The sequence below is a fragment of the Oreochromis niloticus genome, unplaced genomic scaffold, assembly GCF_001858045.2.
Source record: "Oreochromis niloticus isolate F11D_XX unplaced genomic scaffold, O_niloticus_UMD_NMBU tig00008037_pilon, whole genome shotgun sequence".
In the NCBI taxonomy this organism is placed as follows: Eukaryota; Metazoa; Chordata; class Actinopteri; order Cichliformes; family Cichlidae; genus Oreochromis; species Oreochromis niloticus.
This window is the reverse complement of record NW_020328922.1, coordinates 25,174-36,429: the sequence shown is the minus strand read 5'-3', so window position 1 is coordinate 36,429 and position 11,256 is coordinate 25,174. Positions and strand designations below refer to the sequence as shown.

Below are 11,256 nucleotides of genomic sequence, written 5' to 3'. Positions count from 1 at the left end.
ACTGGAATTTGCTGGGCCGCACTATGAATTCTGGGATAGGTTGGGCATCGAAGGATACACCCGACCCATCCTTCAAATCTGGGGAAATTAAGGACGCATTTGTCGGCTGCATTTGGAAGAGTCTTCAAATTTGGACAGCCTTCCTCGCGTTGCTGTAACATAATTGGCCTACAAAAGCGGTCTCTGAATTTGGACATAGCTACGATACCGAAGACTAGGGATGGGTATCGAAAACCGGTTCTTGTTGAGAACCGGTTCCCACTGTTTCAATTCCTTGGAATCGTTTGCCATTTTTGCAAACGATTCCCTTATTGATTCCAGTCGCCCCGAATGACGTCACCACGTTGCGGAGCGTCGGAGCGTACCTGGCAGGAAACACGGCGCCTAAGCGGCTCAAACGCTTAAGAGTTTGTTTATACTTTACGAGAACGGATGACAACAGGGCAACTTGCAATACTTGCAAAGTAGATATTTCATTAAGGGAGGAAACACTACGAATATGCAAAAGCATTTGCTCACAAAACACGCGATGAACTTAAATGAATGTCTTTAATTCCGCTCCGGACTCGTGAATCTCAACCCAGCAGCAGCAGCGGTAACGTTTGCACGTCATCTCCCGTTAATGCGGCAGGTAAATAATCAACTAACAGTGCATATTATGTTAGCGCGATCTGCTTTATTACAAAACCTGCCATTGTGCATTTAGGTGACCGTGATGAGACAGACAGACAGAGTCTGGCTGGCGCTCGCTGGCAGTTGTCGCTGCAGTCTACCGGTAGCGTCTCTTTTCAGGCCCGCATGTCACCGAGCAGTGACTAGTTTGTGGTCAAAACCTTGCAGCCATTTGCCACAGCAGATGGTAAGTGAATGTGTTTAATTGTAGGCAGGGACATTACTGGATATTCTTGTGTAATTGCTACAGAATAATTTATGTTATACTTTGTTATTGCTACAGAAGAATATTTATTTTATTATTTTACGTTTACAATTTTCCCCGGGGACCCTGTGACACCCCATTGAAGAGCCGTAGGCTGTGGATCTCTTAAGATCTCACTGTTGGGTTTGTAAGGCCATGTTACTCCTAAATTTCTATCTTGTTGAAAGAGAAGATATAAAACAGTTCTAAGCTAATCGACCTTAGTGTTCTCCTTTTTAAAAACAAGAATCGATAAGAGAATCGATAAAGAATCGAATCGTTAAACAGAATCGAAAATGGAATCGGAATCGTTAAAATCTTATCAATACCCATCCCTACCGAAGACTGCTTTTTCTTCCTTGGGATTTAACGGCAGCTGGCATCCTTCTTCATGCAGTGCTGCCATCTTCTATCTCAGTCCGTTATTACAATCTTAAATCCTACTGCTCATTCTTATTCTTATTCTGCTGTGGGGAAGTGGCAATGCCCCAAAAAAAGGCCTGGAGATTTAAAAAACTGAGTGGCCTAGGCTCAAAAGCCTTTTTGTACATATTTATTATAATTCATATTTAAAGTTGATGTTATATTACATTTTGTTCCTGTTGAATATCAGTTTCCACTTAACTATAAATCTGATAAGACAGAGTCTGTTTTTTTCCACTTTAAACTATTGTTCCATTGTCTTAACAATACAATAATGTAAAATGAATGCTAGATATTGAAAGCTGAGGTTTTTCTGAGAAAAGGAGCAAAAACATTCACTTATAGTATGATTTCTGGCCATTTTACAGCCAAAACTACCAAATAAGTCCAGACAGCCTGCATGATACTTGGTCAATAAAGGGTTAATATTAATACATACCTGTATTTAGCCACGTCCCTACTCAAGATTATTGTTGTGATTAACTCGACCGTAATAACAGAAAAATACTTTTAAAGAAGGAGTCAGAGTTTCTTTTTTATTCCTGTCAAACATTTATCACATTTTTATGGAGATGACTGTATTTGAAAACCATTTAATTTGTTTACTGCCTCATATACCAACTACTACACCTGCTGCACCCTCTCACCTTTGATGGTGTTTGAGGGACAGAAACATTTTAAAATAAACATAAACTGAAATGCAACATAAGCATCATGTCAGTGGCTGCTTTATCTGTATGTTTAGGATCATTATCCTCCTGCATTGACTAAAACTGAAGGACTGTTTGTTAACTTCAGTGAGAACTCTGACATTTCTAAAGTGAAGTTTATTTATCTAGAAGAAAGTGTTAACAAGCTTAAAAGTTGATGTAAGCAGAAAATAAAGGGTTAAACACACAGTATCGCTCTCAAGCTGCTCCTCTTCCTGGAGTGAAGCACAGCCTGATAACCCTCCCTCTTCTTCCTGCTCTTAAACACAGCACCTCCTCTCTGTCCACGTGTTTCCTCGTTCCCTCCCCTTCAGATCTACACTTTGAACATGGGTGTAACCAACATGTGGTGACGTGTAAGAGCTGACAGGCTCCATTCACTGCAGAAACACATGTTGTTGAGATCAGAGCTCAGACTGGTTTCAGTTATAAGGAAGAGAAACTCACACAGTCACTGACACTGAGAGGAGAAATGGCACAGAAAGGAGTTCAGCTGGACCGAGAAACCTTCTCTTGTTCCATCTGTTTGGATCTACTGAAGGATCCGGTGGCTATTCCCTGTGGACACAGCTACTGCATGAACTGTATTAAAGGTTTCTGGGATGAAGAGGACAGGAAGGGAATCCACAGCTGCCCTCAGTGCAGGAAGACTTTCACACCGAGGCCTGTCCTGGAGAAAAACATCATGTTAGCAGCTTTAGTGGAGCAGCTGAAGAAGACTGGACTCCAAGCTGCTCCAGCTGATCACTGCTATGCTGGACCTGAAGATGTGGCCTGTGATGTCTGCACTGGGAGGAAGCTGAAAGCCATCAAGTCCTGTTTAGTCTGTTTAATTTCTTACTGTGAGAAACACCTCCAACCTCACTGTGATGTAGTTCAGTTTAAGAAACACAACCTGGTGGCCCCCTCCAAGAAGCTCCAGGAGAACATCTGCTCTCGTCATGATGAGGTGATGAAGATTTTCTGTCGTACTGATCAGCAGAGTATCTGTTATCTCTGCACAATGGATGAACATAAAGGCCATGAAACAGTCCCAGCTGCAGCAGAAAGGACTGAGAAGCAGAAGGAGCTCGAGGTGAGACGACTAAACATCCAGCAGAGAATCCAGGAGCGAGAGAAAGATGTGAAGCTGCTTCAACAGGAGGTGGAGGCCATCAATGGCTCTGCTGATAAAGCAGTGGAGGACAGTGAGAAGATGTTCACTGAGCTGATCCGTCTCATCCAGAAAAGAAGCTCTGATGTGAAGCAGCAGGTCAGATCCCAGCAGGAAACTGAAGTGAGTCGAGTCAAAGAGCTTCAGGAGAAGCTGGAGCAGGAGATCGCTGAGCTGAAGAGGAAAGACGGCGAGCTGGAGCAGCTCTCACACACAGAGGATCACAACCAGTTTCTACACAACTACCCCTCACTGTCAGCCCTCAGTGAGTCTACACACTCATCCAGCATCAATATTCGTCCTCTGAGCTACTTTGAGGATGTGACAGCAGCTGTGTCAGAGACCAGAGATAAACTACAGGACATTCTGAGAGAGGAATGGACAAACATCTCACTGACAGTCACTGAAGTGGATGTTTTACTGTCACCAGAGCGAAAGACCAGAGCTGGATTCTTAAAATATTCACATGAAATCACACTGGATCCAAACACAGCAAACACACATCTGTTATTATCTGATGGGAACAGAAAAGTAACATTAATGAAACAACAACAGTCTTATTCTGATCATCCAGACAGATTCACTGGAAGGTATCAGGTCCTGAGTAGAGAGAGTCTGACTGGATGTTGTTACTGGGAGGTGGAGTGGAGCGGGGTCAACGCTTGTGTAGCAGTTACATACAAGAATATCAGCAGAACAGGGAAGGGCAGTGAATGTGGATTTGGAAATACTGACATATCGTGGGCATTATATTGGTACGTAAAAAGTTTTACATTTTGGCACAACAATGTCCGAACTGACCTCTCAGGTCCTCGGTCCTCCAGAGTAGGAGTGTACCTGGATCACAGAGCAGGTATTCTGTCTTTCTACAGCGTCTCTGAAACCATGACTCTCCTCCACAGAGTCCAGACCACATTCACTCAGCCGCTCTATGCTGGACTTTGGCTTTGGAAAGATGGAGACACTGCAGAGTTGATTAAAGTCAAATAGAGAAGACAGGTTCATGTTGATCCCTGACCATTATATGTACTTGTGTAGTTTCTAAATGAGGCTTTACATTTTAGAAGCTGAGAAGTTCAGTGGTCCATTGATGTGTGAAAATAATATTGCACTGATTCAAACTGTACTTACATTTATATACCTTACATCAATATAAATCTGAATTTGTTCTTATGGCTGATAATCATGTGAGTTTAAATGATACTACTCTTCATATTCAGCATGTTTGAAATCTGTCATCAGTCTGGTTAGTGGTTTTATTCTGTAGTTGCTGTAGTGGGTTGTCAAATGCAACAATATACTGGAGCTGCAGTGATTCATCAGTAGTGTAGGGACTAATGCGTTACAGTAACTACGTTATTATTGTGGTAACGAGCACGGTAACTAGTTATTATGCCAAAAGGGCAGGGCAGCTGTGGCTACAATGTAGCTTGCCATCACCAGTGTGTGAATGTGTGTGTGAATAGGTGGATGACTGAATGTAGTGTAAAGCGCTTTGGGGTCCATAGGGACTAAGTGAAGCGCTAAAGAAATACAGGCCAGGCCAAATACAGGCCAAAATCAGGAATACGTTAATCATTACTGGGATTTAGATGGGTCGTTATTCGTTACTTTGTGTGTTGCGTTCGACTTACCTCGGAAATCGGAACACAGACCTGGGAATAATATCACACTTGAGTAAACGGTGTTCTGGTTAGCCTCGTCAGAGAAGTCGGGATTCCAATATGGCAATGCCTTACAAAAACAAATTACTACTAAACACATATGCAGCCATAGCTGGACTCGGTGCGCCGTTAGCGATTTTTCTTTTTTATGGGCCGATGTTTTTTTTGTTTTGTTTTTTCCCCGTAACAGTATAAACAATGAAAGGTGGTGGATTGGCCAGATGCTGGGAGATGTGTAAAGCTAACTCAATTGTTCTATACTGCTGGGCGGGTGGTGTGATGTTACTAATAGTGAACTTTATTTTATTCATAAGGTTAGTTAGTAGAGTTGCCAACCATCCCGTAAAAAACGGAGTCATCCCGCATTCAGAGAAAATATTGCGTGTTTCGTATTGAGCTGAAAAGGAACACAGTTTGGCCCGGACTTCAGCTAGAATGAAAAAAAAAGACACAAAGCTGGAGTTATTTTGCATCTTTACGCTGGACAGCTGTTTCTTCTTCTCTCATTCTCTCCCCCTCCCTCTCCTGTTGCTACTTCAATCATGAAACTGATCAATGAGCAGCTGATCGGCTTTTCTGACGCAAGTCCCATCTCTCTTGTTTGTGTTTCACGCCAGAAAGAAGAAACCAGCGGCGGTCGTGTTAAACAACATCAGCACGTTTAAGCCTTATCAGCTGTTGTTAGAATTTATTTAATATTAATTTCTAGTATCAGCTGATGTTTGCTGGAGCCACAGCTGTAAAGCTGCTGGTCATGATATCGGTTTGGTTATCTGGTGAGAGGGAAACATGCAGATGAAACCAGGAGATGTCCTTACTGAATCATCAGAGCTGAACAGGTGATGGAGAAACAGGTTTACCTTTTAGGTGACATGAATGAGTTGAAGGGAAGTTATGAACTGTTTCTGAGAGACAAATAACACCAGGATCCTTTTCTATGTAGCTGACAGCTGGTAACTGTGCAGGGGCGGGTCTAGCAAAGTTTTGCCAGGGGGGCAGGTAGGGCATTAACAGGGAAAGATATACTTTTCTTTCTTATTCTCATTTAAAATATCTAGCTTTTATTAAATAATATATTAAATAATTATCTGAATCTTACAACAAACGTTTTCATCTGATGTAAAATGTATAGAAATCCATTATTGTACATAGTAATTTTTTTTCAGGGTCCCATCATAATTTCTTCAGAAGTAGCTAAGTACTGTTTATGATGCCAGTGTTTTCCCACATTTTCTAGATTCTGTACCAGTACTGTGTGTAAAAATGCCATCAAAAAGTCAATTAAGTTTTATTCTTCTCACCTGTCTTTCTGTCTCCTTTCACTTTTTAAAGGTTGACATGCTAGAAAAATATTTTACCCTGCCATGCTGTTAATTGATGTGGTAAATAAATAATTGATGGAAATATCACAAAATCTGTCATTTGTTATTTTTAATATTCAGTAATGATCATGTCTCACCTCTAGCCTTCTTTGTCTTAATTTCAGGTTTCCACCATGTGTTGTAGATAGTTCAGGAGGTTAACTCGACCAAGCAGTCTTTGGGTTTCAGCTAAGTACTGCGTCGATTTGGCATGGACGGAAGGGACGTGTCCCCACCAATATCCAGCTATTATTGAATTGTCCCCACCAATAATTTGATCTCTTCGAGTAAAGAAAAACAAAACTGATAGAAAGAAAAAAAAGATCTGTCAACGTCTCATTCGCCCAGCGGTGCAGAAAGAGTTAAATTACGTTCTCTACTGGAGTCCTACCTCATGTGACAAATATGGCCAATGTGATTGGCTGTGCCTTTCAGGGAGCTCTGTTTAGTTTTAGCAGCACCAAGCCTGCGCTGTGAGGACCTGCAAGGAGGAGAGGAGGATGGTAGCAAAAAGGAAGAACCTGGTTATAAGAAAGTATTTTTCAAAGAAACCTGTAAGTCACTTAAAGTCAAGTTCACTCATAAAATCTGTCCGTCATAATAACGTTACAGGCAATACCAGGCCATACATGCCAACCCTCCCCATTTTTCCGGGAGAATCCCAAATTTCAGTGCCCCTCCCGAAAATCTCCCAGAGCCACCATTCGCCCCAATTTCTCCCGATTTTCCACCCAGACAACAAAATTGAAAAACCATATCCTAGACTGGCCCAGCCAATTCCAGTTTCCAACAATGGCTACTACTACTGCAGCTACTTAGTATTAATATTACTCTTATTACTCTTTCTGGGTCGCGAAATAAACTTTTAACATATTTTCAGGCGAGAATGTAGCTGTGTAAACTTCAAATAACTTAAACATGTTATTGTTTGGCCTTTTTCAGTGTTTTATTTGTTCATGAGTAAATCGGTTTGGCTGAGATTAAAGTTATTAGATTAGATTAGATTAAATAAAACTTTATTAATCCCTCGGGGGGGTTCCTCCGGGGTTTTCACACAGCTGAATAAATGTCAAACAGAAAACTGATTAAACAGAAGTGTGAGATGGTCGAGAATCTACGCAAGCGTCCGGTTATATTTTATTTTATTTGGACAGCAAGGAGCAGATGGCAGAGGTGACGTAATTATGAAGGCTTGACCCCCCAATTTCACAGTCGCTCATTTCCGGTCTACCCGGCTTTCGGAGGCCCACTTAGACCGCGAAGGCCGGGTCCTCAGGTGGACGGAGCCTCTGAATTTGGACACCCGCCGGTGACATTTAACTTATTTTTTTCCGATAAGTAAACACTGTAAAAACCCCTTTGAATGTCTCCCTAATTCTGAGGTCTCAAGGTTGGCAAGTATGTGCTAGGCTTTGGCCCACATCAGTCTAAAACTGTATGTAACCATGAAAAAAGTGTTGCCATGTCCACCAGGACAGTATAGTATCCTTCACATAGTGGACATTGAGTTGTTGTGTGGGGCACCAGTAGTCCATGTCTGTTGCTGTAACAGTAGTTCATGTTTAGAATAAAAAGTCCCAGCTCACTGATTTGATCGGGGCAATAGTGCCTAAATTGTTGCATAATTTTGCTGAGAGATCTTTTACTTTCTGGTCATCTTAGATGAGTAGTTTTATGGACAAAAACCAGCAGGTCATTCAGTGTTCCCTTAGTGCTAATCAGTGTTGGTCAAGTTACTTGAAAAAAGTAATCAGTTACTAATTACTGATTACTTCCCCCCAAAAGTAATCCTGTTACTTTATTAATTACTTATTTTCAAAAGTAATTAATTACTTAGTTACTTAGTTACTTTTTAAAAACACGATTTACAACCTGAATAGGTGATAAAGCGATAGATCTTTCAGCCCAATTCTACTTTTTCTGCATAATCCATCATACGAAATGTAATCAAATGGAAAAGTCTCTTTTTAAAACTTTAAACTTTAAATCTTTTAACTTTATGCATCAAGCAAAAACTTAATTATATGCAACATTCTCTGACTGGAAGAAATTTGTTTAACATTTAAACCTATTTTCTGCACATTCCAACACATAAAATAAAATATTTTTTTGTGTTTACACTCACTCTTTCAAATAGATGCAAGTAAAACACAGCAGAAAATAAATAAAGTCAAAGACTAGTTGCTCTATTTTCACCTGTGAAGCAGGAGTGGGGTAGGCGGAGGTTTACCCTGGTGCAGGTGTGCCGCAGCGGTCAGTTGAAGAATCCGCGAGTTTCTCTGTGAATTTCACATTACGTCGTAGCGCACTCGCTGCTTGCTTGGAAGTTTAGGGGTTTTTTTCGCTGTAAAAAGAAGTTTTCTTCCCACGCACAACGGACACTAATGTTTATGCCACTTTTTATGGAATCAAACTTAAAGTAAGGTCAGTACTTCCACGCTTTAAACGCTGCATGCTCAAACTCTCTCCCGCACTGTCCATTGTTGATCTGCACACAGCTGTTGTCACGAACGTTGCACTTGCTTACGTCACTGTCATGAGACATTCTCGCAAGAAATCACGGTTTTAGTAACGCAGTAACGCAGCGTTCCTACGGGAAAGTAACGGTAATCTAATTACCGTTTTTGCAACAGTAATCCCTTACATTACTCGTTACTTGAAAAAAGTAATCAGATTACAGTAACGCGTTACTGCCCATCTCTGGTGCTAATGTATCAGAGATGTTGGTGTACTATAACTGAAGTAATGTTGTTAGGTCCTTAAAGTCATATTCTTTTATTGTCATGACTCTATTTGAAGCTTTTTTTTATTTTTGTATGATACCTGATTCATATGGAATATGGCTGAAGTAAACTAAAGTCTAAAATCAGTCATTTGTTTAATTGTAATTTAACATTATATAATTCACATATAAAACTATGATTTGTAATTTTAAATGGTTTAAAAGCATGTAGAATAGCACATGTAGGCAAGTATATTTCTCCTTTTTTTATCAAGAAGCAAAGACAAAAAGGAAAAAAAAAGAAACAGGGCAGGGTTCGGTGGTTGAATCATCCGTCCCCACCAATGCTAAACCAAATCTACGCCCTTGGTTTAGAATACCAGAATAGGGAGGATGGTGTAGGTTTAAGTTTATTAGATTGATACATATATACCAACAAGACAGTGTACATCACTGATGGAGAAACGGGTTTACTTTTTAGGTGACATGAATGAGTTGAAGGGAAGTTATTTGTCTCTCAGAAACAGTTCATAACACCAGGATCCTTTTTTTACGTAGCTGACAGCTGGTAACTGTGCAGGGGCGGGTCTAGCAAATGTTTTGCCAGGGGGGCCAGGTAGGGCATTAACAGGGAGAGGGGGGCACAGTTAGAGGACAGAGTCAATGCTCTTGTTGCAGGTGAATGGCTCCACAGTTATCACATCAGGATCAATGCTAGATGGTTTCTTTTCAGTGTTGGAGTCATCAGAACCGTCAGTTGTTTTCTAGCAACTTTAGTAAATCATGTCATTTCATTACTTTTCAAAGTGAAAGTCACACATCGATTCCTATTTTACGGGTCATGATTAATAAATAAATGAATAAATTAGGGAGGTTCATTCATGTGGTCAAAGTTTAGTCGCCACAATTTCAAGAAACAGAGGCAGACACTCATTTTTTGACACTTAATTCATTACAAAAATCAAGAAGAAACTGCAGAAACACCAAAGCACAGTCCCATTTAGAAATGTTGTTGTCACAAGGGGAAAAACAGAATGAGCAGAATTTCTGATTTGATTCAGATCAGAGTCTACACAGGAAATGTGTCGAAAGAGAATTTTATAAAACATTTAAGTGGAGTTTTCTCTGATTATTGCCACTGCGGGAGTTCACTCTCATATACAAGATCGTCACTGATAAACTGATGTTTCAGTTGAAGCTTCAGAATAAAAAGAACACTGAATAAAACAGAGTCTCTGAAAAAATTTGGACATTAAGTTTAGTTTAGTTTGATGTTTTGTTCTGGGCTCTGACTGCATGCAAAATTCACAGTGACCCACACAGCTCCATGCTGCACCTGAACGTAAAAACTTTAATTTTTGTTTGTTTGTTTTTCCATGTTGGGTTTTCTGGATACACACAGTTTCTCCAACGTGGCAGCAAAAATATGAACTGTAACTCATCAACTGCTCGAAATCCCCGCCTTACTCGGTTAATCTCTACGAATCATGCCAGTTTAAAGTGATAACACACAACCTCTGTGTCTGTTAAACTGTGTGGTTTAACAGACTGTGTGGGAGGTGTTGTACAGGTTTACACAAATTATGTCTGTTCAAATTTATTTTCCCAGTGAGCACAGCTTTGACAGGATGCATGCATTCACTTTACCACATTTGAGTTTTATTTCTAAGAAATCTTGTAAAATCAGCACCAATGGAACAAACCAAACACAGAAAACAAGTCCCGCATAAATATTTGAGAAATAAGCTATAAACAAACAGTGACAGACAATAGTGAGGCGCTTAAACAATTAAACAGTTCACATAAACAGGGCACTTTCTACGGGCAGTATATAAAAACGCGAGTGATTATCACCATTCAGGCCAACAGACGGTTTGTAATGCGCAATACCCTTAACATGTACACAGCAGCATGTATGCAGCAGTCTGGAAATATGTCCCTAGAATAAGTAAAACACTTGTTCTAGGTACAGTAATACAAGAAGAGGGTCTGCTGTTAGCTTCTCACAGGACTGAAAATGAAACTTTCTACAAAACCCAAATCAGTCTGTCTTCAGAAATCAGTCACATCATCGTTCTGCACTGAGGGCACTTACTCGCTGTCAGGGTTCCTCGGTGGTTCACCCAGTGTTTTCAGTTTTGTCATGTTCAGTTTATTTTCCACATCCATGTTTTTCACTTTCTGTTTTCTGTGCCAGCCTGTCTACCTGTGTATTGTGTTCCAGTTGATTCCATGCATCATTAGTTAGACTAAGTTCAGCCGTTACTTACCTGTCTCCACTAATGTCATCGTTAGTCATGCATTTAA

General features: G+C 40.5%; 1 protein-coding gene across 1 annotated transcript; it reads left to right on the top strand.

Annotated features, from left to right (window-relative positions):
- The first annotated feature begins 2,377 nt into the window (after positions 1 to 2,377).
- On the top strand, positions 2,378 to 4,950 carry LOC109200289 (tripartite motif-containing protein 16-like). Its single transcript, XM_019355799.2, has one exon. The coding sequence runs from the start codon at positions 2,522 to 2,524 to the stop codon at positions 4,190 to 4,192; it is 1,671 nt and encodes a 556-aa protein (XP_019211344.1). The 5' UTR covers positions 2,378 to 2,521; the 3' UTR covers positions 4,193 to 4,950.
- Positions 4,951 to 11,256: the final 6,306 nt, after the last annotated feature.

Excerpts from the sequence above, each read along its gene's own strand:
- LOC109200289 (XM_019355799.2), top strand. The coding sequence starts at position 2,522 with ATGGCACAGAAAGGAGTTCAGCTGGACCGAGAAACCTTCTCTTGTTCC.